Source organism: Salmo salar, chromosome 18, assembly GCF_965601325.2.
Source record: "Salmo salar chromosome 18, fSalSal1, whole genome shotgun sequence".
Taxonomy (NCBI): domain Eukaryota; kingdom Metazoa; phylum Chordata; class Actinopteri; order Salmoniformes; family Salmonidae; genus Salmo; species Salmo salar.
The window spans coordinates 82,729,116-82,756,828 of record NC_138308.1 but is presented as its reverse complement, the minus strand read 5'-3'; the positions used below and the strand labels follow the sequence as shown (position 1 = coordinate 82,756,828).

The window sequence follows — 27,713 nt, the reverse complement described above, 5'->3', positions numbered from 1 at the left end:
TGGGACCAGTAAGAAAAAGTATGAAAAATGTATGCATTCACTACTGTAAGTCGCTCTGCATAAGAGTGTATGCTAAATGGAAGGGGGAAAAAATCAATCAAATGTGTTTAGCCGTAACTTGACAACGACTTGTCATTAGCTTTGCATCCATCTTCTGCAGATTGTTAGGGTTATGACAGTTGATGTGATGTCACAGAGGGTTTTAGGTGAATACTTTCTACTACCATGCCAGATTATCAACAGATTTGAGCTATTCCGGTATTGCTTTGCAGTGTATTCCTATTTCTCTCTTGCTCAGGTAAAATGTATCTCTGTAAAAACACACAATACACTGTACTGTATATCAGAGAGCTGAAAATAAGAATTTGCACAACAAAGAATGGGTCTAATGTTATGCATGCCTACCAGTTGTTTAAAGCACATACCGTAATTTCCGGACTATAAACCGCAACCTTTTTCTCACGCTTTGAACCTCGCGGCTTAAACAATTACAATTTTTTTCCCCCCCAAAAACACATTCTGTGACGTGCTCAGTTTTTTTGGCGGCATGAAGCTTTCATTAGACCAATGAAATTGCCGAACGGGTTAAGGTCAAACAACTTTTTTGTTTACTGTTTAGATTAAATCGAGCGCTCTCAAACTTCCCATCATTCTGATTACGGTAGTCATTTTGTCACCCTCATCATGGCAAAGACACGGAGAAACACAGGTTTCCCATGTGGCTCAGTTGGTAGAGCATGGTGTTTGCATGGTGTTTGTTTCAATGTACCGGTAGGCACCTGCGGCTTATAGACATGTGCGGCTTATTTATGTTCCAAAAAAAAATTACATTCAGTGTGCTCAATAGTCCGGAAATTACGGTACTTGAGGAGACAACATTCTCTTCTGACGTTTATTTGGGACACATAGTGACTTTGTTCTTTCCCGGACACATTCCCACAGACTTGTACAGTTGTCAGAACGACGTGGGAGTTGCGCAACGTGAGCCATTTCCCTCTTTATGGGTAGATGAATGTAGGCCTGTCTCTGTGCCTTTGAAAATAATATGTAATCCATATCTTACTCAGAGAATACTGCAAAACAATCCACTGAATTGGATAATGCACTTACAATTTGATAGATTTTTTTTATAAAGTATTAGTCACGTGCTGAATACAACAGGTGTAGACCTTACAGTGAAATGCTTACTTACGAGCCCCTAACCAACAATGCAGTTTCAAAAAAATATGGACCAGAATAAGAGAAAAGTAACAATTAAAGAGCAGCATCTTTGACAACGATGTGCCGTTGTCCGGTGCTACTTCGCATGAATGTGTCTTACTTTCTGTCAGATCACACCCACTGCAGAGAGAGATGACCTTTTTCAAAATGGCGGTTGGCTGCCCAGCTGAGTTGTAGTGCTATGGCACTACAAGCCACCTCTGCTCCGTGTGTGTGTGTGTGTGTGTGTGTGTGTGTGTGTGTGTGTGTGTGTGTGTGTGTGTGTGTGTGTGTGTGTGTGTGTGTGTGTGTGTGTGTGTGTGTGTGTGTGTGTGTGTGTGTGTGTGTGTGTGTGTGTGTGTGTGTGTGTGTGTGTGTGCCAGCCAGTATAATCTATTTAACTATCCTTGTTAGATGCGCCGATGCACTGCTACCAACCAGCACAGTCGAGCATGACTGGATCTGGGATTTCAAGCATTAGCATTGATCATCAGGCATTGTTCTTGATTATCGCCATGAAGGACATAATTTTGGAATGTATATTTTTGGAATTGCAGTCAGTTTTTCTCCTATCCTGCATCTCTGCCGGTTGAAACATTTTAATAAGTGTTGTAATGCAAATAAAAAATTAGCTACGTTTTCTGTGCTTTTTGATCATGCTAGAAGGGTGACCAGAGTTGTGTTCAAATCCCTAATGGTGACCGGAACATCAACTGAACATTCACTGAAAGCGCACCATTGGTGGTAGGCTGTACTGTGTTGGTGTGGTGTAGCCTACTGCAGGGTTCACCAACTGGTGTCTGTCTGTCTGATCTATGCCTGAGGCCTACATCCTGTAAAGAACCAAGCAGACCTACACCGAGAAGAACGGCAGACTGTTGTAATCCTTGGCCGGTATTCACTTTACATTTCACGCTTTACTGCTGTGCCTCTGTTTCCCCTGCCACATTTGTACTACAACATAACACAGCCTGTTGTGTACACAGAGGCATGTGACTGTAGAAAGGCCCTTGTGTCAATTTTATGGGGAACTGTTATCGGAGATTGTGAAATGAGATTAGAGGAAGACAACCTCAGACTTGTAAGTAAACATTCTCCTTTAAACCGGAATGGCCCTTTTTGAAGGAAGTCTTTAGATTGTGAATGAACCATTGTTCTAAGACTTAACCTCCATGACCAGTCAGTGATTCATTAAAAGGAAACGTAGAGCCCTGGCTCAGAATCTACCCCCTGTGTTCAATCTGCCATTGAAAGTCTGCAACTGCACTTCCATTTTGGCTCTGAGCTGCAGGTTTACCCACAGTGCTCTGGTGGTGAGGGGGTAAAGGGAGTAAAGACGATTTAGTCATCTGATTTATTACGGTGCTGTGTGTGTACACGGGTCAGTAGTTTTTTTTTTCTCACTGTGTCTGACTCTGGTTGAGAAGCAGCAGGCAGCCAACGGATGGATGGATGGATGGATGGATGGACGGATGGGGTTTTCCCCGGTGTGCCACAACTACCAGTCAGTCAGACAAACTCTTGTTTTCATATGCCAGCAGGCAGCGTGTGCAATGCAGTGTTCCTAATGGAGTAGATATTTACCACTTCCAGGTTGACGCACACAGTGTAAAGAATAAACATGAAACTGGGGTTTGTGTAATTTGATTTTAGGGATGATTATCGTGTGAGAAGGAGAAAAGGCTACAAGCGCAGTGTAGTTATGCCTCTGCTGGTGGGTTTTATGTACAGTACCAGTGTTTCTGCTGTCAGTCCTTGTCAGGGCGGAGGGAATCATATCTTCTGTGTCAGATGTGCCTGTGTTACTCAGAGTGGGAGGTTTTCTCTGACGCTGTTACTGTTGCCTCCTTTAACCTGGGTTTTTCAGTGGAGCCTGACAGGGAAGATCATTACGTCACTGTCTGTCTGACCCAGATGGCTTATTCAGAACAGCATTTGGCCCATCCAGACTTCTAGCAGGCTATGAAGGAACTAGTATGCCATTGTCTGGTCTCTCACAAACTCTCTCTCTCTCTCTCTCTCTCACTCACTCACTCACTCACTCACTCACTCACTCACTCACTCACTCACACCTGTAGGATCTAACTACGTCATGTCTAACGGGGGAGGGGTGGTGAGCAGCACCACCCACCTGCTGGACTTCCTGGAGGAGCCCATCCCGGGGGTCGGAACCTACGATGACTTCCACACCATCGACTGGGTCCGGGAGAAGTGCAAGGACCGCGAACGCCACCGCAAGGTGAGGATGCGTTTACATTTTACAAACTAATTTAAGAAAAGAATAGCTGCACACGAACTATATATATAGATATAGATAGATATAGATTTTTTGTAATTTAGCAGACTCACAATCAGTGTATTCAGCTAGGGTAGGTAAAATAACCACAAGGTTGTCCCCAAGGACTCTGTGCTGGGCCCCTTACTCTTCATCTAGATTCTGCATTCTACTCACAACTTCTGACCCTCTTACCGTACAGTGTAGTTTTGTGTCTGAACAGATGTCTTATGAGCAACAATGTAATTTCCAGGTCAGGTCTTCATTGTTGCTTGTGTTGTTGTCTTGTGGGATGAGTGGGGGGGGGGGGGGGGGGGCTATTCTCCACAGTGTCTGCCACAGGTCAGGGCTCATGTTTGTTGTTGTGTTGTGAAAGAAATGGTGCCCTAGCTTAGACAGAAGTGTTCCCTGTTCTCTGTGGTGGCTCAGTGAGCATGTAAAAGCCTTTTTGTCTCAGTACCATTTATTTTATAACACTTAGTCTTTCTCTACTGGGCTTGGGCAGTATCTAAATTGTCACACCTTCACACCGACCTTGTGCCATACCGGGATATTCGGTAATATCCGAAGGTTAGCAATGCTAACAAGTACATGTAACATCCCATAGAGAATGCTAACTAAGTGCTAACGAGCGCATTGCAAACATTTTATAGAGTCCCTGACCTAAAGTATTTGCAGGACAAACATCCCAGCTTATAAAATTATACAATTAACTCCAAAATGCTACTCACAGTTTGCTGAACGCACAAAACAAATATTAGACAGGCTTTTGAGCCAGGAGGGGATTCTTCGCTGTTACCAAAAAACAGTTCAGCGAAACTTAATTTTGGAAGAAGCTAACCACAAAGCTAGATAGCTAACTTGCTGCTAAATTAGCAAATCAAATGCACAACTGAAGAGCATTTAGCACATTTTAGACAGTTAACTTAATAGTTAAACAGTGGCAATAAAAAGTATGTGAAATCTTTGGAATTACCTGGATTTCTGCATGAATTGGTCATCAAATTTGATCTGATCTTCATCTAAGTCACAACAATAGACAAACAGAGTGTGCTTAAACTAATAACACACAAATTATTGTATTTTTCTTGTCTATATTGAATACATACTTTTTCCAACCTACACTGTGAATGTTTAAATTATGTGAACCCCTAGGCTAATGACTTCTCCAAAAGATGATTTGGAGTCAGCTAACCTGGAGTCCAATCAATGAGACGAGATTGGAGATGTTGGTTAGAGCTGCCTTGCCCTATAAAAAAACACAGAAAAAATTTGAGTTTGCTATTTACATGAAGCATTGCCTGTGAGCCATGCCCCGAACAAAAGAGATCTCAGAAGACCTAAGATTAAGAATTGTTGACTTGCATAAAGCTGGAAAGGGTTTGAAAAGTATCTCTAAAAGCCTTGATGTTCATCAGTCCACGGTAAGACAAATTGTCTATAAATGGAGAAAGTTCAGCTCTGTTGCTACTCTCCCTAGGAGTGGCCGTCCTGCATAGATGACTGCAAGAGCACAGCGCAGAATGCTCAATGAGGTTAAGAAGAATCCTAGAGTGTCAGCTAAAGACTTACAGAAATCTCTGGAACATGCTAACATATGTTGACGAGTCTACAATACCTAAAACACTAAATAAGAATGGTGTCCATGGGAGGACACCATGGAAGAAGCCACTGCTGTCCAAAAAAAACATTGCTGCACATCTGAAGTTTGCAAATGTGCACCTGGATTTTCCACCGCGTTACTGGCAAAATATTCTGTGGACAGAAGGAACTACAGCTGAGTTGTTTAGAAGGAACACACAACACTATGTGAGGAGAAAAAAGGCACAGCACACCAACATCAAAACCTCATCCCGACTGGAGGGTGGAGGGAGCATCATGGGTTGGGGGCTGCTTTGCTGCCTCAGGGCCTGGACAGCTTGCTATCATCGATGGAAAAATGAACCAGTTATCAAATCCAAGGGTTCACATACTTTTCCCACCCTGCAGTGTGAATATTTACACGGTGTGTTCAATAAAGACGTGAAAACGTATAATTGTTTGTGTGTTATTAGTTTAAGCAGACTGTGTTTTGTCTATTGTTGTGACCTTAGATGAAGATCAGATCAAATTTTATGACCAATTTTTACAGAAATCCATGTATTTCCAAAGGGTTCACATACATTTTCTTGCCACTGTAAGATATCTAGCTGGCAAACATTTTAGTTGTGAATTCCATACTGTAACTTGATCACCTGGCGCGTGCTGCATAACGGTGAGTGACTCACAAGGCTCCGGGTCTCTCGTCATTGTGTGCTTGTTAACAAACACCACATGACTGGGGATTACGGGTCAACTTCATCATGAAAAATTGTGACAGGTGAGGTGAAATGAAGAATGCAATCTGCTTTATCTCCTAACGTATTGCACAAGTTGACTACAGGTATTTACTTAAGTAGAAAGAAAACGTCAAAATAAATAGAAAAAAACAAAATCCCCCCGTATACAGCCCAGGTCTCTACAGTGTCTGCCAGGGTCATGTTGTTGTTGTTGTTCCCTTCTATGCTCTCTGGTGGCTCTGTGTGCATGACCTATGAACACCACGATGAAAACCTTTTTTGTCTTTTGAGATATGAATCTGGGTTACATGGTTCCTCAAGGTTCCATTCACTCCCACATTTGAATGTCATTTGAATGTTTCCTGGCGTGTTTCTTTTATCACCCGACAAACAGGAACACGTAACAATTGCTCTGAATTTGACAAACTGCAGTAGCAGCAGTTCACGGATGGTTAGGTCACTCATGAGTGGTAATAAAATAGTATCATTTTGATCATTGTTTCCCTAAAAAGGGGAGAACCATACATTGTTTAATACTTTTAACCAGCCGTGACTTTGAGTATTTATGTTAATTGTGTGTGTGTGTGTGTGTGTGTGTGTGTGTGTGTGTGTGTGTGTGTGTTCAGATCAACGCTAAGAAGAAGGAGTCTGCGTGGGAGTTCACCAAGAGCCTGTATGATGCCTGGTCTGGATGGCTGGTAGTGACGTTGACAGGACTGGCCTCAGGTAATACAGACACCTGAGCTCACCTGTACTAGTAATGTGAGAGCAAGATTGTTATAATACTGTTATTGCATCAAATGGTTGTTTTATGCAACAGAATAGAGGGTTTTTATAACACTCATCCCTGTGTGTTCTACTGAGAATGGGCCTCTGGGGGCTTAATGCTGAAGATTTACGATGTCTTGGGTGACCTAACAAGACCACATTCCATAGCATGAGTTGGTGTTTCTGTTCTATGAGGTACCAGGGTGGCGATGCCTCCAGTATGGATAATTATGAGAAAAACGTAGTTTTGGGGGCCAGACCCTGGATTCTACACAATGAGAACAGTCTTTACAGCAGATGCTGTTTGCTGTGAATTATTAGTATATTTTCATACGAATCTTAACCTTGTGACCCATTCCATACATCTGTTGTTTGGCATGAACATTCAGGAGGATATACGTTGCTATAAAATTCTGTGGCTCAAATCCCCTCGTTGGGCTCTCAACTAATCACCTATGGGTGGGTCGTTGACAAGCTTCATTATTGCAATAATTAATCGATGTTATTAATACGTTTTGAAAAAAGTAATATCCTAATTGGTGATTGACCTTGTCTTTCCTCATTATTGATTAGAATTTCCACGACAGTAATCAAGAGTATTTACGGTAAATGCAGGCTCGTCATTGACAACGTGTTTGTTGTTCATCTTGTTTTTTATGTCACACTGGCACAGGCTTAAACTATTGTTTCCTCCTCATCCTCTTTGTCCAATCAGGTGCCCTGGCGGGTCTGATCGACATCTCTGCTGATTGGCTGAACGACATCAAGGAGGGGGTGTGTCTGAATGCCATGTGGTTTAACCACGAGCAGTGCTGCTGGGGCTCCAACGAGACCACGTTCGCTGAGAGGGACAAGTGTCCTCAGTGGAAGAGCTGGGCGGGGCTCATCCTGGGCCAGGAAGAGGTGAGAGGGATTTAAAAATGTAAAGTCAAAATGTAGATTTCCGCCTAAACAGAAATAATTATTTATCATGAGAGGGCCATAAAAAATACCAAGTAATGATTATACTGCCAGAATGATTAAAATCTCACCTTTTCTAGTAAAAAATAGTTAATAAATTGCTGAGGTGTAGTCCACTTTTGAGGATACAAGTACAAATATATGATGAATAGGGCTTAACATGTTTAGGGGAATAGGGCTTAACATGTTTGAACTGCTTTCTAAATATAGTAACAATCAAATTATAAACGACTTACTATAAGATTTCACCTTTCTTATAACTGTAAAATATGTGTTTCTCCCCAATTTCCTGATATCCAATTCCGATCTCGTCTCATCACTGCAACTCCCCAACGGGCTTGGGAGAGGGCGAAGGTCGAGTCATGTGTCCTCCGAAACATGACCCGCCAAGCCGCGCTGCTTCTTAACACCCGCTCACTTAACCCGGAAGCCAGCCACACCAATGTGTCAGGAAACACTGTTCAACTGACGACTGAAGTCAGCTTGCAGGCGCCCAGCCCGCCACAAGGAGTCGCTAGAGCGCTATGAGTCAAGTAAAGCCCCCCCGGCCAAACCCTCCCTTAAACCGGACGACGCTGGGCCAATTGTGCGCCGCCCTATGGGACTCCCAGTCACGGACGGTTGAGACACAGCCTGTGATCGAACCCCTGCTATGAAAGAGCATTTTCTGCTCCGCGTCCTCTGAGCGACACACAGACGCCATTCATATGCATGCTGACTCGTTACAACTTTAGTTGTAAGCACAAAGGGATTTTGTCTCTCTGTGACCAAGAGAAAGTGGTCTTGTTTCAATTCTACAATTATTTTTAAAATGTTGATGTTGAGTGCTCTAAATACATCTGAGAGCATCATGGCGAGATGAGACTGTTGCTGTAAGCACTAGGCTCTCCCGTTTCATATGCCGTATTGTAAGCTGTGAGGTTCACGGCCAGGGGAGTTCCATCCTTTTTCTGGATAGGCCAGAAAATGTATCACTCCCTATTCAAATGAAGTTTCAGATTTCACATACTGCATCTCAGATGAGAACGGCATGCGAAGCAGGCTTACCAGAGCTGTCACGGAGTGCACGACAAATAATGTTGGTTCGGAACCGGTCCAGAACTGCTCAGTCCCCTAAATAGGGGACTTCACATTTTAAGAGGTTTTAAGTGACATGTTACAGGTGTCATATAGATGTTATAAGCTAGTTGTTTCCATTGCTGAGATGGACAAGTATCATCAGTGGAAGAGATTGGGTGAACTAATACTTCTGTGTTCCAGCAGTAGTTCACAATTTTTCCATGACCTTTTCACTCAGAATAGTTCAAACTGTCTCTATGTACTAATGTTAAAGGGATAGTTGGGATTTTGATGCTAGCTGTACCCAAAACCTTTTCCTTTTTGTGCTAAGCTAGTTAGGATTGGCTCGCAAAACTACCTTTAACTTCCTTCATGCTGGATAAAGATAGATTAAAAAAATTGGTATCCTTGAGTTCTGATTGCCAAAATCCCAAACTATCCCTTTAATGGCAGTTTGTCCTAGCCACCGTGCTTCTTTCACATGCATTGCTTGCTGTTTGGGGTTTTAGGCTGGGTTTCTGTACAGCACTTTGAGATATCAGCTGATGTACGAAGGGCTATATAAATACATTTGATTTGATTTGTGTGTAAACGTGCTCCTCTCCCTTCTTCGACTGCCCCTTCTCCTCTTCCTTCTCTTCCTCCTCCTCTCTCCTCCCAGGGCCCTGGTTCCTACATCATGAACTACTTCATGTACATCTACTGGGCTTTGTCCTTCGCCTTGCTGGCTGTGTTACTGGTTAAGGTGTTCGCCCCCTACGCCTGTGGCTCAGGCATACCTGAGGTAAGACCCATGCACACACATGCACGGATGCAAACACTCACAAGTTTACATGGATACACACACACACAATGTATTGTAATTCAGGCAGGTTCTGTACCTGCTGTGTAGGAAAAATGTATGTTGAGGTGAGGTTGTCTGCTCTAGTCTAACACTCGAAATCTCACTTTCTAGTTGCCATGGCAACAGGAGAGCCAGCGAGATGGGGATGAGCACTGCGGAGCACTTGGAGTTTTAATTTCTTCTAAATTCTTAGATTGTGACATTGACAATATCTGGCAAGCTAGTCACTGTGGTCTCAATAAATATGATTATTTGATTCTAAGACTGACAACAAATTATGCCCATAGAGAGAAACGATTTGTCAGGGTATATCCCCATCGCTGATTGGATCGTTTATATCAGGGTGGCTTTTCGGGAGCAGTTTGGAATATGTTTGGACATTTGCCTTATTTCTTCAACAGACCTAACCATCTACCTCCTCTACCCTCGGTGCCTCTCCAGATTAAGCCTAGAAATCATTTCTCCAGTAGTATATTTACCTTATTCCCCCCCCCCCCCATCTCTCTGTCTCCCAGATAAAGACCATCCTGAGTGGGTTCATCATCCGGGGTTACCTGGGGAAGTGGACCCTGCTGATCAAGACGGTGACCCTGGTCCTGGCTGTGGCATCTGGGCTGAGCCTGGGGAAAGAGGGACCCCTGGTCCACGTGGCCTGCTGCTGTGGAAACATCTTCTCATACCTCTTCCCCAAGTACAGCAAGAACGAGGCCAAGAAGAGAGAGGTATGTTTGATCTACTGTTCTATTAGGTGTGGAGAAATACAATATAACTTTGTCCAAGTACAGTAGGAATGAGGCCAAGAAGAGAGTGTGTATGTATCCATTGTATAACATTACAAAGTTTAGAGTTTTGTTATAAGACATTCTCCTGGTGACGTTTTCTGTTGTATGATTTAAGACTGTGTTTTGGGTAAATTCCTGTCAGTGTTTCAGCTGACTCGGCCTGTGTTTTGGGTAAATTCCTGTCAGTGTTTCAGCTGACTCGGCCTGTGTTTTGGGTAAATTCCTGTCAGTGTTTCAGCTGACTCGGCCTGTGTTTTGGTAGTAATCTTTTTTATTTGTTTTCTCTGCAGGTCCTATCTGCAGCATCAGCGGCTGGGGTGTCTGTGGCTTTCGGTGCTCCCATAGGAGGAGTACTGTTCAGCTTGGAGGAGGTACGTTTTATACTGTTTGTGTGTGTGTTTCTATGAGTGTGTCCGTATAAGTAAGCACATCACACACACTATAGCCTCGTTTTAGGCCGAGTTTTTGTGTAAGCACTTTTGTAACAACTGCTGATGTAAAAAGGGCTTTATAAATACATTTGATTGATCTGTTCATGCACGCTTGTGTCTCTGTATGAGTTATTGCATCCCACTATAATGTCCCCTATTCACCTGTCTCTCTGCATCTCTCTCTCTAGGTGAGCTACTACTTCCCTCTGAAGACCCTGTGGCGCTCCTTCTTCGCTGCGCTGGTGGCAGCCTTCGTCCTCCGCTCCATCAACCCGTTTGGCAACAGCCGTCTGGTCCTGTTCTACGTGGAGTACCACACCCCCTGGTACCTGTTTGAGCTTATCCCCTTCATCCTGCTGGGGGTGTTTGGAGGCCTCTGGGGGGCCTTCTTCATCAAGGCCAACATCGCCTGGTGCCGAAGGAGGAAGTCCACCCGCTTCGGGAAATACCCCGTCCTGGAGGTCATCTTCGTGGCAGCCATTACCGCCGTGGTGGCGTTCCCCAACCCGTACACGCGGCAGAACACCAGCGAGCTGATTAAGGAGTTGTTCACTGACTGTGGGCCGCTGGAGTCGTCCCAGCTGTGCCAGTACAGGAGTCAGATGAATGGTAGTAAGGCGTTTGTGGATGCGTCGCCTAACAAGCCGGCGGGGTCCGGGGTGTACACAGCCATGTGGCAGCTGTGCCTGGCGCTCGTCTTCAAGATCATCATGACAATATTCACCTTCGGACTCAAGGTGAGGCAGGACAGGTTGGGTACTACCGTCTAGTTAATGTAGCCCGGCAGTTAAAGGGGAAGTTCAGCCAAAAACATCCTTTATAACTAATATTGCGTGGTCGTTTGTCAGTACCCCAGACAGTTTTTAGGTCCATTGCTTGAGTATTTAGATGTAGGTAATACGCTGATTCTACCCCCGCCTTCCCCATAGAAACCCCATGCAACGTCAAAAGTCCATCCTAAATACCTCCTAAACACACCACTCTGGCCTCCCATGATCGAAATAGTCCTTGTAATGTCTTTCTCTGCACAATTTTTCTGCTAACTTATTTCAGTAGGCACATTTTTACCTATGAATGTCATTTCGGGAAATTCAGCATTTTGATAAAAAAATACAAGTGTTATAAAGAGCCCAGAAGTGTTTTTGGGTGAACTTCCCCTTTTAATGTGATGGTATTGGGTATGCATGTCTCTCAGATTGTGGTCTAATCCAAATCTTAGATTGTAGCCTAGACTTTAAGTAATGCTGATCAGGTTTAGGGTTGAGAAATACTGAGCAAAATCAGAATTGGAATTTCAGTTCCGGATGATAGTTTTTTTGTGGTTCCTGTCCCCAGGTTCCAGCAGGCCTATTCATCCCCAGTATGGCCATCGGAGCGATCGCCGGGCGGATTGTTGGCATCGCCGTGGAGCAGCTGGCGTACTACCACCACGATTGGTTAGTGTTCAGGGAGTGGTGTGAGGTAGGCACCGACTGCATCACCCCGGGACTCTATGCCATGGTGGGGGCCGCTGCATGTCTGGGTGAGTTACACTGACTTGATGTGGGTGTCTGTAACGTTATGGTCACGTCTGATACTCCTACTCAGTGTTCATTCCCCATTCTTGTGATACATTGTTACATAGACTGTGTTTGTCAATGGATCACAGAAACACGGAGCTGTGTAAAATGTAATCTATCCTGTTGGATGGCTTTGGTCCTCTCCCATTCAAACCTTTCCTTTTGTTTGTAGGTCATTGCTGTATAAAAATAATAGGTTCTCACTTCTCAGTCAACTTACCTGGTAAAATAAAAGGTCAATAATATATATATATTTTTTCAGGTGGCGTGACGAGGATGACCGTGTCTCTCGTGGTTATTGTGTTTGAGCTGACTGGCGGTCTGGAATACATTGTGCCCCTCATGGCGGCCGTCATGACCAGCAAGTGGGTGGGCGACGCCTTTGGGCGTGAGGGCATCTACGAGTCACACATCCGCCTCAACGGTTATCCTTTCCTGGATGCCAAGTCAGAGTTCACACATACCACGCTGGCGCGGGAGGTGTGTCAAAATCAAATGTTATTAGTCACGTACACAGTTTACAGCATGTATAAAAGGTGCGGTGAAATGCTTGCATGCTAGCTCCATCAACATATTGTATGTTAGGAACAAATCTTTATTATGGACAGATTAAATGAATACATTGGCACACTGAATCATTAAGTTAGATGCAGTACCATTGACATCAGTGTATGATTAAGTAAAAAGTTGACTTAAAGGCGTCAGTTAGGTTTCAGCCCTAAACCACTTTCTGTGTGACTTCAGGTGATGCGCCCGCAGCGTAGTGATCCGCCGTTAGCGGTTCTGACGCAGGACGACCTGACGGTGGAGGAACTCCAGGTGATCATCAACGAGACCAGCTACAATGGCTTCCCTGTCATCGTCTCCAAGGAGTCTCAGAGACTGGTGGGCTTCGCCCTGCGCAGGGACATCACCATCGCTATAGGTGAGGAGAAACTGAGACGGCAGGTTGAGGGGGGCACACATGTACTCAATTACATGCTTGCTTACACAAACGCACTTATACATACACACACACACACCTGATCTCGCTCTCTTCTCTCACTCTCTTTCTCTTCTCTTCTCTGTTTTATAATTTAACGTGTTTATTGTTTGTCTATCTTTTTTATGTATTTGTCTACAAGTTTCTATATGTTTACAACAAGCAAGGGGAAGATATCAGAATAGGGGCATTGGGGAGTAATAACATATTGTACAGAATATATTTGTACTGTAGTGAAGCCGTCTCTAGAGTAATGCAAGGTCTCTTTCATGATCATGTGAAACGTCAATTTCCATGGAAATGCAGCGATGTGTTTTTCAATTATGTTAAAGGTAATTATGAATCAACTATGATGGTGATACAATATGGACTACAATTATCATCATGAATATTAAGACTATACACACTACATGTTACACACATAGACACTCAACCATGCAAATTGGCAGAGTTATTATTCATTTGGACATCACACATTATAGTCTTACTCTTATACAGACATTGTACACACTCTCACTATGTCACATCCAATATCATACACATCAACCTACTCAGATCTTTACATGGTTAAAAGAAAAGGAATATAACATATACTGTTTACAGGAAACTCACTCTACATCCTTAGATGAAGTTGCGTGGAAAAAGGAATGGGGTGGTGAAATAATTTTCTGTCATGGACAGAATCACTCTACAAACTATTATCACCGTGCCCTTAAGGAAATCACAAATATTATGGACACATTAGAAATAGTGGATATTTGGAGACTAAAAAACCCAGACCTAGTGAGATATACATGGAGGAGACTTAATCAAGCTAGTCGTCTTGACTACTTTCTTGTCTCTTTCATCAAAGATTAAAAAAGGTTTAATAGGAGACAGAATGCGATCGGATCATCATCTAATTGGCATTCACATAACACTTATAGATTTTCTACGTGGACGGGGATATTGGACATTTTATCAAAGTTTAATGGAGGACAACTTACAGTTGAAGTCGGAAGTTTACATACACCTTAGCCAAATACATTTAAACACAGTTTTTCACAATTCCTGACATTTAGTCCTAGTAAAAATTGTCTTACGTCAGTTAGGATCACCAGTTTATTTTAAGAATGTGAAATGTCAGAATAATAGTGTAGAGAATTACTTATCAGCTTTTATTTCTTTCATCACATTCCCAGTGGGTCAGAAGTTTACATACAATCAATTAGTATTTGGTAGCATTGCCTTAAACAATTTAAACTTGGGTCAAACGTTTTGGGTAGCCTTCCACGAGCTTCCCCCAATAAGTTGGGTGAATTTTTGCCCATTCCTTCTGACAGAGCTGGTGTAACTGAGTCAGGTTTGTAGGCCTCCTTGCTCGCACACACTTTTTCAGTTCTGCCCACAAATTTTCTATAGGACTGAGGTCTTATAGAAGCAACTTTGGAAGTATGCTTGGGGTCATTGTCCATTAGGAAGACCCATTTGCGACCAAGCTTTAACTTCCTGACTGATGTCTTGAGATGTTGCTTCAATATAGCCACATAATTTTCCATCCTCATGTGGCCATCTATTTTGTGAAGTGCACCAGTCCCCCATGCAGCAAAGCACCCTCACAACATGATGCTGCCACCCCTGTGCTTCACGGTTGGGATGGTGTTCTTCAGCTTGCAAGTGTCCCCCTTTTTCCTCCGAACATAAGGATGGTCTTTATGGCCAAACAGTTCTATTTTTGCTTCATCCGACCAGAGGACATTTCTCCAACAAGTATGATCTTTGTCCCCATGTGCAGTTGCAAACCATAGTCTGGCTTTTTTATGGCGGTTTTGGAGCAGTGGCTTCTTCCTTGCTGAGCGGGCTTTCAGGTTATGTCGATATAGGACTCGTTTTACTGTGGATGTAGATACTTTTATACCTGTTTCCTCCAGCATCTTCACAAGGTCCTTTGCTGTTGTTCTGGGATTGATTTGCACTTTTCGCACCAAAGTACATTCATCAAGACAGAACACATCACCTTCCTGAGCGGTATCATGGCTGCGTGGTCCCATGGTGTTTATACTGGCGTACTCTTTGTACATATGAACGTGGTACCTTCAGGCGTTTCAAAATTGCTCCCAAGGATGAACCAGACTTGTGGAGGTCAACAATTTGTTTCCTGAGGTCTTGGCTGATTTCTTTTTATTTTCCCATGATGTCAAGCAAAGAGGCACTGAATTTGAAGGTAGGCCTTGAAATATATCCATTTGGTACACCTCCAATTGACTCAAATGATGTCAATTAGCCTATCAGAAGCATCTAAATCTATGACATCATTTCTGGAGTTTTCCAAGCTGTTTAAAGGCACAGTCAACTTAGTGTATGTAAACTTCTGACCCACTGGAATTATGATACAGTGAGGTAAAAGTGAAATAATCTGTCTGGAAACAATTGTTGGAAAAATTATTTGTCATGCACAAAGTAGATGTCCTAACCGACTTGCCAAAACTATAGTTTGTTAACAAGAAATTTGTGGAGTGGTTGAAAAACGAGTTTTAATGACTCCAACCTAAGTGTATGTAAACTTCCGACTTCAACTGTATTTTTAACTAAGACAAAATAATTTATAACTGAATTTTTCCCGTATAATGTAGGTTCAGCAAATCCCCTTATTGTTTGGGATACCTTTTAAATGTACCTTCATGGATCATTTAATTCAATATTCATCAATAATAAAAAAGCAGTTTCTGGCTAAAGAGATAAGACTAACAAGGGAAATTCATGAACTAATAGTACAGGTAGATAGCAATAAAAACGATACTACAGAGATACAAAATAAGTTAAAGGAAAAACAAAAAGAACTTGAGGAACTTATTCAAGAACAATCTAATGTAATCTATTACAAAAATAAAGCAAACTGGATGGAAAATGGAGAAGAATGCACAAAATTCTTCCTGAATCTCCAATACAGGAACGCTAACAAAAGGAATTTGTAGAAACTCGTTACTGAAGACAGAGTCATCTATGATTCTCCAAATTATATTTTTAAAGAGGAAGCTAATTATTTTAGGCAGATGTTCTCTTTTCCGTCTCATCCTTTCCCACTTAATGAAGATTATTATAAGTAATTCATTCCAAATAATATACAAAATTGAAAATTAACAAATGTACAGATAGATCAGTGTGAAGGCCAAATTACAGTGGAAGAACTTTTTGATGCTATTAAATCCTTTGTCTGGTAAACCCCAGGGCTTGATGGCATACCGGTAGAGGTATATCAAGTATTTTTTGATATACTAAAAGCTCCATTGTTAGATTGTTTTAACTACTCCAATAGAAATTGTAGTCTGTCAGGTACTCAGCAGGAAGGTCTGATTTCTCTATTATTAAAACAAGACCCAGATTGCAAATAGACTGGGTCTTTATATCTAAAATACTGGAGGCCGCTTACACTTCAATGTTGTGATGCAAAAATACTTGCAAAATGCATAGCACTCAGAATTAAAAGGGTTTTACCAGGTATTGTCCATCCTGATCAGACAGTTTTTTTTTACATGGATGATACATTGGAGATAATATACAACAACTACTAGAAGTAATAGAATATCATGAAACATATAAGAAGCCAGAATGGTATTTTTATAGCGGATTTTGAAAAGGCATTTGATAAAGTAACTGGGTTTTATTTATAAATGCCTGGATCTTTTTCAATTTTGGCAATTCTCTTATAAAATGGGTAAAAGTAACGTATGGCAACCCCAGGTGTAAAATAGTAAATAATGGCTACTTCTCAGAGAGTTTTGAATTGTCAAGAGGAGTTAAACAAGTGTGTCCTCTGTCACCATCTCTATTCATTATGGCCATCGAAATGCTAGCTATTCAAATCAGATCCAGTAATAAAATTATAAGATTAGAAATCCAAGGCTTAAAAACAAAGGTGTCCATGTATGCCGATGACTCAAGTTTTATATTAAGTCCGCAAGCTAGATCCCTGCAATGTCTCATTGAAGATCTAGTCCAGAGAGCACAGAAAAGTTAATTATGAAAAGTGTACAATATTACGTATTGGATCCTTAAAAAAATACAGCTTTTACATTATCCTGCAGTTTACCTATAAAATGGGCTGATGGTGAAGTAAACATATTCGATATTCATATCACAAAAGATATAAATAAGCTCTCCACAATGAATTTCAATAGAAAACTTATAAAAATAGACAAGATCCTGCAACCATGGAGAGTTAAATACCTTTCTATTTATGGAAAAAAATGCCCTGATTTAACTCCTTAGTCATATCTCATTTTACTCACTTACTTATGGCGCTGCATACTCCTGATGATTCATTTTTCAAATCATATTAGCAAAAAATATTTGCTTTATCTGGGACGCTAAACCAGACAAAATAAAACGTGCCTATCCATATAATGAATATGAATTGGGTGGGTTGAGATTATTAAATATAAAAGCAATAAACCTCTCTCTAAAAGCTTCACTCATTCAAAAGATTTATTTGAACCCTAAATGGTTCTCAAGTAGATTACTAAGAAAAGCTCATCCATTTTTTTTTTTTGCCTTTGTGCAGATTGCCATGTCTTATTTTTGATTAATTGAAAATGATACTTTGAAAAAAGTATCTCTCTTTTTCAAACAAGCATTGCAGAGCTGGCTACAATTTCAATTACCCTGAAAAGATGGAACAAATATTATGGCTGAACTCAAATGTGCTGGTTGATAAAATACCTGTATTTATGGGAAAGATGTTTGAAAAGGGTATTTTGTTCTTAAATTATATTGGAATGGTAGAGTTATGTCCTTCATGGAGTTCAGAATTGTATGGAAAGATCTGCTCAATCCAAGAGTACAACCAATTGATTACAGCATTACCCCAAAAATGGAGCAGGCAGGTGGCAGCAGGAGGAGGCAGGGAACTGGTCTGTCTGCCCAATAAAAATGATCAAAACTGGCAGAGGAATAAAAAAATAGCATAAATAGGAAAGTATACCAGTTTCATTTGAGGACCAGGATGTTGACAACTGTGCCATACAGATTGCAAAATAGTTGGGAAGAGATTTTTGATGTACCGATTCCATGGTACAGGGTGTATGAGTTGATATAGAAAACAACGCAAGATTCAAGACTTCGTGCTTTTTAAAAAATAAAAAAAAGTTGAATAATTGGGGCATAAAATCATCAAAGCTCTGCAGATTTTGTTGTGAGGATACAGAATCAATAGACCATTTATTTTGGTATTGCCCTCAGGTAGCCTGTCTCAGGTTCAGGAATGGCTGAAAATGCATAACATTGATCTTAAATTGACCCTAGAAATATTACTGTTAGGAGATCTGGAGAGACCAGGTCAGTCAGTTACTAATTATCTTAGTAAAAGTATTTATCTTCAACTCGCAATCTGTGGATTATATTCGATTAGATGGATTGAAATTGTACGTTAAACATCACAGCATAATTGAAAGATATATATAATATATATGTTGCATAGAAATCCGAAGAGGGTGGCCAGCATAGATAGGTGGGATGCGCGGAGGGTTGGGATGTGGAATTGGAGACAAGTGGGAGGGGAGTTGCTGTGTGGGAGATAGAATGATGGTTAAAGTAAAAAATAAAGTCAAAATAAAACTTAATAAATAGTACGTTTGAATGACACTGAGGGGCAGTTTTTTTTACAACTAATGCCGGTTTGCCTGAGGCTGATGCCATGCAGGTGTTTGTACACATGCATATATACACTCTCATTCAAATAAACGCATACAACACACACACACATACATGTAATAGTGCCAGACATGCACACCAACATATACAGTTTGCATTGCTGTTATGATTTCAGATGTCCTTGATGTCCTTTAAAAAATATATATTAAATAAAAAAATGTGCATTGTTGTTTGCTGTTTTCTTCTGTCTTTTCCTTTTTTCTCTTTAGTTCATTCTCTTGGTTGTTGGAGCATTGGGGGGTTCTTGGGGGTCTTGAATGGTTCAGGGACAGCTATTGGGGAACTGTGGGGGGGGGGGGGGGGTCTTGGAGGGTTCGGGTTCACGTTTTTTGGCCTGGTGGTAGATCGGTCAACGTGCCATTGAGCAGGGCATTGACCCTGGCTGCTTCTGTGTGTCGCTCTGAATGGGAATCTGTTGGATGACTGGTATGGTGTAGATGTTGAGTGGCTTCACTGCAAGGATATTGTATGTTTCGAATATTCAATAAATAAGAAGGTTGTGGGGGGATGCTCAGACCTGGGTTCAAAACTTCAAATAGTGTTTTATTTTTTATACTTTAGCTGCACTTGACTTAGCTTGCCTGGCTAGCGCGATGGAACCAATGGAATCGTCTCAAAAGTGCAAACCTCGCCCGTCTGGCACTCCTTAGACGCTAATCTTTCTCCCTCCTCCTTTTCACAGAAAACGCACGGCGAAAGCAGGAGGGTATCCTGCTGACCTCGCGGGTCTACTTCACGCAGCACGCCCCCACCCTGCCCGCCGACAGCCCGCGGCCCCTCAAGCTGCGCTCCATCTTGGACATGAGCCCCTTCACCGTCACTGACCACACGCCCATGGAGATAGTGGTGGACATCTTCCGCAAGCTGGGCCTCCGCCAGTGTCTGGTGACACACAACGGGTGAGAGGAAAGGGGCTGGGGGGAGAGGGGGGAAAGGGATAGGGTGGCATGTGAAGAGGGCAGGGGGGGGAGAGAGGGGAAGAGGCGATTTTAAAAGCGATCTTGGATGACAAGGATGGGGAGGGAATCACAGCCTCAAAATGGGGGAATGTGTTTTGGTAAGGTGGGGGTGAAAGAAGAGGAGGAAGAGAAGGAAGGAACACTGGAGGGAAAGAGTCTTCCTCAGTCCTCCTAACCTCAACTTGAACTAACAAACACCTCAACAGGCAACAGACCAAGTTCCCCCAGCACAAACCCAGCACACACACTCACGTTCTGTTCCAGTGTACACAGTACTACTTAGAATGAAGCAGTGTATTGGATGTAATCTATTCTAAGTGGTATGCTAGTGTGGATATTGGGATGTAGTAGCATCCCCTCACATCCTTACGGAAAAAGATTGCAGTTAGAGTGAAGTATTGTGTTTTGTGCTGCAAATACTGCGTCTGAAATCTTTTTTTTTTTTTTTTTTTTACTGCAGTAATTTTGCAGTGTGACTGCAGTTACAGTGCAGTACACTGCAGTTATTCTACAATTACTCTGTCCAAAATACCACAGTTGACTGCAGTTACTTCACTTTTACTCTAGTTTCAAAACTGCAATCTTTTTTTTGTAAGGGATAGAGTGATGCATGGACACTGGGACTGGAAACCCTGGGGTTATAAACTGTGTAATCTGTACGCTGCATAGCTTCTCAGCTAAATGCTAGCTGCGCTATGCTAACCAATACAACAACTGATACCGCTTAACAAATAGTTGAATAGTTTTATCCAGTTTCCTCTGGAAAAAAAATATTTGAGAGACTTGTGATGTGTTTAGAAGTTGGTGGTCATCGTCAATTACTGTGGATGAGCTCACTGGTTGAATATGACACTTCAGAGACACCTGGTGGTTAAAATAGGAATTAAAGGATCATTGGATAAACCCTTGCTCTGTGCGTTGTAACTAAGTAAAAATACTGAAGTCGTTTTTTGGGGTATCTGTACTTTATACTATTTTATATTTTGGAGAACTTCTACTACACTCAATTCCAAAAGACAGGGTTCGTACGTCATGAAAATACTGGAAAAGTTATGGAATTTTAAAATAGTGTTTTCGAGGCCTTAAAGTTTTGGAAAATGATAGAAATGTATTTAATAAATTCTGTTGATGTCATTTATTTAGGCACAGTTTTTAAATATTTTATCAATCAAATAAAAATCAACAGTGATTTAACCGCGCACCGCTACTGCTTGCGAGTAAGGCCATACAAAGTTGATTCATTTAAATGGCACATACAAAAAACGAACGATTCCCTTCGCTATTGTATTAGTTGTGAGTCGGTTCAATGCAATGAATTGAAGGTGAATCAAAATATCAAATGTGAATCAAAAATAATTTGTGAATCGCGAACAGTAATTTTAGGAAAAAAGGTTAGATGTAGCCTTTCTTTTGGATTATGTGGCTTCAAAACTTGTTTTGTAGATACTTCCAGTTGATTTGGGCATCCAATGTATGGGACATTGCAACTCAATACATGCCAGTCAGCCTGCAAAGTAAACACTTCTAAGATAAATTACTAAATTAAAGGTACATTTCCTGAAGAAAATCTGTGGGCTTGGTTCAGCTGAATAAAACGATTTGTAGCCTACCATAGCCATTTGATCTTTGATATGTTAAATTAGTGAATTATTTCAGAAGGCATGAAATGTATTTGGTTGCAATGTTATACATCAAGGGTGGTCAACCATCCTCCAGGAGAGCTAATGGGTGGGCAGGATTTTATTCCGGTGCCCTTCTAACAAACCACATTTTAGAAATGAGTTGCTCAACCGGACCTTGATAAACTGGCTCTGATGTGTTTGAGCAGGGCTTGATCAAAAGCCTGCACACCCAGTATCTCTCCAGACTGAGGGTTGACCACATGTGTTTTATACCGTTTCCTAACAGCTATTCTACTTTGTGCCTTGCACAACGACAGGAGATGGTACATGGGATCAGAGAGCAGCCTCCCAGTGTCAATAGCACATTACGCATACATTTCTTTCTACATACATGGAAACGCCGCCAACGGTTGGTCATGGAAATTTGGTTAAAAGTCATGGAGAAGTCATGAAATTCCATCTGTCAAAATGTGTTTGAACCCTGTAAAGAGAATATGTATATTTTTTACTCCCATACATTTTCCCTGACACCCAAAAATACTCATTACATTTTGAATGCAGGACAGCGATATGGTCCAATTCTCGCACCATCAATATAACGACTTGTCATCTCTAATGCCTCTGATCTGGTGGACTCACTAACCACATATTGCTTTTGTAAATGATGAGTTGGAGTGTGCCTCTGGCAGGCCGCAAAATTTGTATTATTATGTTTTTTAAATCATGCATATGGTTTGCTTAATGTAAGGAATTCGATGTATAGCATTTACTTTTACTCAAGTATGACAATTGAGTACTTTTTCCAGCACTGCCCGGCAGTCAGTGTGTAAATATATGTTTAAAGATGAGTGTTTAGACGCCTCGTCAGGAGAGGAGAGCACTGAGAGTGAATGAGATTACAGATAACAGCTGTCCTTTTTGTTTTTATACTTTTTCATTTTTTTAATCATTTTGTCATTTTATCCTTTTCTATTGTTTGGTTCTTAATTAATTCATCATTCAGTATATCAATACATATAATAGCCAAAACATCAGACATATTTTATGGAATCCTTGGTAATTTGCCTACCACACTTAAGTCTACTAGTCACAAGATTAGATACCATTACAAATCAATGAGGAAGTTGTTGAAACTTTATTTTTTTTTTAAATTTATTTATTTCACCTTTATTTAACCAGGAAGGCAAGTTGAGAACAAGTTCTCATTTACAATTGCGACCTGGCCAAGATAAATCAAAGCAGTTCGACACATATAACAACACAGAGTTACACATGGAGTAAAACAAACATACAGTCAATAATACAGTAGAAAAATGTCTATATACAAAGTGAGCAAATGAGGTGAGATAAGGGAGGTAAAGGCAAAAAAGGCCATGGTGGCAAAGTAAATACAATATAGCAAGTAAAACACTGGAATGGTAGATTTGTAGTGGAAAAGGGAGCTAAATAAATACATACAGTAGGGGAAGAGGTAGTTGTTTGGGCTAAATTATAGATGGGCTATGTACAGGTGCAGTGATCTGTGAGCTGCTCTGACAGCTGGTGCTTAAAGCTAGTGAGGGAGATAAGAAACTGACACAAAGATGAATAATATGCAACAATAACATTAGTTGGCATTCAACTGACACGCACTTATACACACTCACCATCAGTACAAGTGGTGTATTTATGGACAAGTAAAATATTTTGTTAATTGATTTATTTATTTTTATTTTTAGCAATACTATTAGAATATGTTAGGTAGGTTGTGTTATGATTTGCCACTTTATGATATGTCATGAAGTTGTTTATATAAGTTATTTTTTGTGTACTATGCTTTGTGCTGCTGTCTCTCTCTCTGTGTGTGTGTGTGTGTGTGTGTGTGTGTGTGTGTGTGTGTGTGTGTGTGTGTGTGTGTGTGTGTGTGTGTGTGTGTGTGTGTGTGTGTGTGTGTGTGTGTGTGTGTGTGTGTGTGACGGGCAGTCTCCTGAGTAACAGGTGTGTGTTTGTACAGGATTGTATTGGGCATCATCACTAAGAAGAATATATTAGCGCATCTGGAGGAGCTCAAGGAACACACGGAGCCCCTGGTGACTAGCCCCCGCCCCCTGTCCCCTCCCATTCCACTGACCCCTTCCCCTCTCCCATTTCCACCTCTTAGGCCCGCCCTCCTAGGAGCGACGCATGTTACTGACAGTTCCCGTTTCCAATAGCAACCCACTCATCTTACTGTGTCTTTTCAACTCACTCATGAATACAGTGTTTTTTGTTGTTGTTGAGGAGGGGGTTTGATTTGGTTGGGATGTGTGCATCCACTTTCTCCTCACTGGACACCTACCTACTGTGTGACACTCACTGATCTCCCTATTCATTCACTACTAGTCATTGACAACAGTTAGTAAGATTGCTATTTATTTTTAAAGATCTACTCTATATGAGTGTTATTATGGGTCCTGTAATGTTGGACTTTGATGGGAACTGTCATTTGAACCTTGATTAGTTAGATATCCATCATTTACTATTGCTCCACAGCCATTCCTTTCAACAACATCCTACTAGCTATTAGTCCCTTCATCAGTAGTATGGGCTGTTTCATCCACTATAAGAAATCATTCTAGAATACACTGATTACCTACAGTCATGTAGCCATGCCTGTGTTTTTAGAGCGTGTGTCTTACTCGAACACTTAGAAAACCTTCACATACACACTATTACATCATTTCACTCTAAAAGCTCAAGCAGGGTACATCCCAAATGGCACCCTATTCCCTATATAGTGTACTACTACTTCAAAGGTAGTGCGCTATAAAGGGAATAGGGTGCTATATTGGATGCATACACAGCTTTACTTCAATGAATTACTGCTTCTTTATGTATACAAAACAATATAAGTTAAACCCCTCCCTCTTCCCTCCCCCCATCCCCCATTGGGTCACGACGGACCAACAGATCGACGACATCTGACCCGACAACGCGTAGCACTTCCGGCGTCGCCTTTACCGAGCAGACCGTTGGTTGATGTTTTTTTCTGGGAGGGGAGATTTAGCATCTAGTGTCCCTTCCACCCTGCCGTAGACCACCCTCCTGTAGTGAGAGAGCAAACTCCGTCTATGGTGGTGGAGCAGTGGTAGTAGTGTGTTGGTAGCTAATACCTCCAGTAGTGGTAACTAACTAAGCCAAGCCACACCCATCCCCCCCCCCCTTCCAACACCCAACCTGATCCTAAACCATACCCACCCACCCCTCCTTCACCCCCCTCTAACCTGATCTCAACCCCCCTGCCTCATCCGGTACCTCCCACCTCAACATTCCTAGTCTGTGTGGTGTTTCATGCCTCCTGTTTCTGCAGCACTAACACCTCCCTCCACTTCCTACAGTACTGAATCTATAGCTCTACCCTGGACTGTAGCTGTGACAGACAGCCTCTCCTCTCACCGCTCTCTCTCAGCTCAACTCTCCTCTCACCGTCTGTCTCTCTCAGCTCTCCTCTCACCGTCTGTCTCTCTCAGCTCAGCTCTCCTCTCACCGTCTGTCTCTCTCAGCTCGACTCTGCCCTCACCGTCTGTCTCTCTCAGCTCGACTCTGCCCTCACCCGTCTGTCTCTCTCAGCTCAACTCTCCTCTCACCATCTGTCTCCAGATGTCTCACTAAATCTCAAGCTTTCGTCATAGCTGAATTCAAGAGCACAAGTCATAACAAAAAGTAAATTCTAGGAATCCATTTTGTGCTGTTGACATCTAGTTGTTATCCAGCTGCACACTCTTACAACGTCGTAATTGACACTTTGTGTTAGCAGAACTCATTTACATTTCAACCAATTGTGACCTGGCTCTGGGAAGAAGGGGGTACATGTAAGGGCGCCTGTAGCGATGACCCACATTGTATTGTAGATACAAGTGCTCTTGAATTAACCAGAAATGTTGAGTGAGCGTTCCAGTATGTGTATCTCTGACAAGGTGAAGGGTTGGTTGGTCGGTCGGTAAGGCAGAAGTGTTCTGCCTTACTCTTCCTATAGTGTTCATCTCACCTGCTCTTCCTGTAGGTGTTCAGTAAATCTCCTCCTCAGGCTTCCAACGAGAATCACTCACTCACCATCTCCCCTGGTTACTCACCCCCTCCTCTCCTCCTTCTGTCCTTCCTCGCCACCAGTGGGACTTGTTTTTGTTGGCCTGGCTGCATTGACGGTCACAGTCGGCTGAGTGGTTACTAAGTATTACTAAGTTCCCTTTATCACCTTGGGCTAGAATACAGATACAGTGTGGTAGTAATGCTGCGTTACTTCCCTTGACTAAAATCTATCACTATTTTGTCATTTTTATTTATGACATCTGATCATTAAGCTTCAGACCCCAAAATAATTAGTTTCCTCTGACATTAAACACATTTCCATAGTTTTGTCAGTTGGCTAACAGAGCCCATTATTTAGGTTATTGGTGCGTTATCATTCTGTGTTGATTGATTCCACTATATTTTATCCCCGGCCAAAACCACCACTGACTGACCGACCGCACGAGCCAACAAAAACCTGTAATTCTCTCCCACACCAACCAGACTGTGCTCCCTGCCAGCTCCTCTGTGAATAACTATTTTCTTTCTCCTCTCTATCAATCTCTCTCCCCCTGCAGGCGTCTCCTTGGTATTATCACAAAAAAAGATATCCTTCGTCATATGGCCCAGTTGACCAACCAAGACCCAGACAACATCATGTTCAACTAGTCACCTCCTTCCCAGGTCGTCACGACGATGAGGAGGAGAGCGAGGAGGAGGTGGTGCACCTACTGGAGGGTCGAGGCTCCTCTCTATGACACACAGCCCCCCCCCCCCCCCCCCCCCGACCCTCACACCCCATGGAACCCAGTCCCTAACCAGACTGACAGAGCCCTAGTGGCCACAGGAAGGAAGAGACAGACAGACTAAAGGGACATTAAATGGCTGTTTTGAAGGATGTTCCGGCCACAAAGTCGCAGCTACTACGGACTGGGACATATATACCCAAAGAACGCACTTTTAACACACACACACACACACACACGCTCACACTCATACAAACACAGATGCCACACAAGAGCACACACTTGACCAATTGGACCTCCTACGCACACACACCCTTCATGCTCCCCCACCCTTGTCCTATTCCTATTGGTTTATACTAGCAGACATTGCTGTGAGCCTGATGCCTGGCTGACAGGGTGGGAGGTCAGAATGATCCTCTAGGACGCAAGGAGGGACCTTCAGACACGCTGATTGGCTGTCTGCCAGACGCCCTGCCAGGCTCCGACCCCACTGTGTCTTTCCCTCACACCCCGTCCATCCTCGAAATAATTGTTTACCTGTGAACTGTGTGTGAGAGCAATCAAGAGTGCTTGTGTATGTGTGTCACGAGCACCTCAACATTCCATTCAGGTTGTTATAGTAACCCCCCTAAAGACGACCGCTGTCTTGATATTAGACTGGGCCTCGATCCAAGGGAGATTTGCTTTAATGTGTGAGAAGGAGAGAGAGCTAGAGGGTTGTCAAGGATACAAGCAGGATGTACTGTAGTAGTTGGTTCATGTCTGAGTGTATGGATGTGTGTTGTAGTTCAGTACGTGAAAACAGAAGAGTCTGATACTCATCAGTTACATACTCCCTGTTGAACTAAAGAACTGTGTGAGCATGTCCCATGAGGATGGAGACCTAGCAACTGACAGGGAAGGTGGGCAGAGTTCGTAAAAGAAAATATTAAAAGGTTGAGTTATTCTGTTGCTCTAACTGGAGAAAACTTTTTTTTTTTTTACTATTGCTACTACTTTTAGTATTTATCTACATAATCAAGTAACGAGACAATGTCAAGACTGGAAAACTGCACTTTTTTTCTTTCCAAGTGAACAAAATAAATGATGATGATGTCGATGGGAATACTGCACAGTAACCGTGTCTTGACGATTTTGCTTAATTAAGCTGTTTCATGGTGTGAGAAATGTTTCTTGCAACACTCCTCTGCCCAGTCGGCAACAAGAACAATTCAACACGCATTTTTCTTTGCATGTCAGTTTAAACCAATATAAACCATTTTAAATCTACTTCCAGCATTCCATGGTTGCGTCACAAATGGCACCCTATTCCCTATATAGTGCACTACTCTTGAACATGGCCCATAGGGCTCTGGTCTAAAGTAGTGCACTATAGACTGTGTACAACGCATTAGGAACATCTTAATATTGAGTTGCTGCCCCTTTTGCCCTCAGAACAGCCTCAGTTCGTCAGGGCGTGGACTCTACAGGGTGTTAAAAGCGTTCCACAGGGAT

General features: G+C 42.2%; 1 protein-coding gene across 8 annotated transcripts in view; it reads left to right on the top strand.

Moving 5' to 3' along the window:
• LOC106577864 (H(+)/Cl(-) exchange transporter 3) overlaps positions 1–27,320 on the top strand; it is a 53,239-nt gene extending 25,919 nt beyond the window's left edge. For 5 of the 8 annotated variants that reach the window (XM_014156276.3, XM_014156271.3, XM_045701432.2 and 2 more), the window contains 13 exons: positions 3,279–3,439; positions 6,420–6,519; positions 7,277–7,464; positions 9,242–9,364; positions 9,940–10,146; positions 10,497–10,577; positions 10,826–11,374; positions 11,973–12,159; positions 12,459–12,676; positions 12,941–13,121; positions 19,549–19,765; positions 23,441–23,516; positions 26,052–27,320. In XM_014156276.3, the coding sequence (XP_014011751.3) occupies positions 3,293–3,439; positions 6,420–6,519; positions 7,277–7,464; positions 9,242–9,364; positions 9,940–10,146; positions 10,497–10,577; positions 10,826–11,374; positions 11,973–12,159; positions 12,459–12,676; positions 12,941–13,121; positions 19,549–19,765; positions 23,441–23,516; positions 26,052–26,231 (2,454 nt within the window). In that variant the 5' untranslated portion in view covers positions 3,279–3,292 and the 3' untranslated portion in view covers positions 26,232–27,320. Of the gene's footprint in view, positions 1–3,278; positions 3,440–6,419; positions 6,520–7,276; positions 7,465–9,241; positions 9,365–9,939; positions 10,147–10,496; positions 10,578–10,825; positions 11,375–11,972; positions 12,160–12,458; positions 12,677–12,940; positions 13,122–19,548; positions 19,766–23,440; positions 23,517–24,375; positions 24,437–26,051 lie in introns of all 8 variants that reach the window. The other 3 variants (XM_014156274.3, XM_014156278.3, XM_082965199.1) reach the window with 2 other exon arrangements.
• Positions 27,321–27,713: the final 393 nt, after the last annotated feature.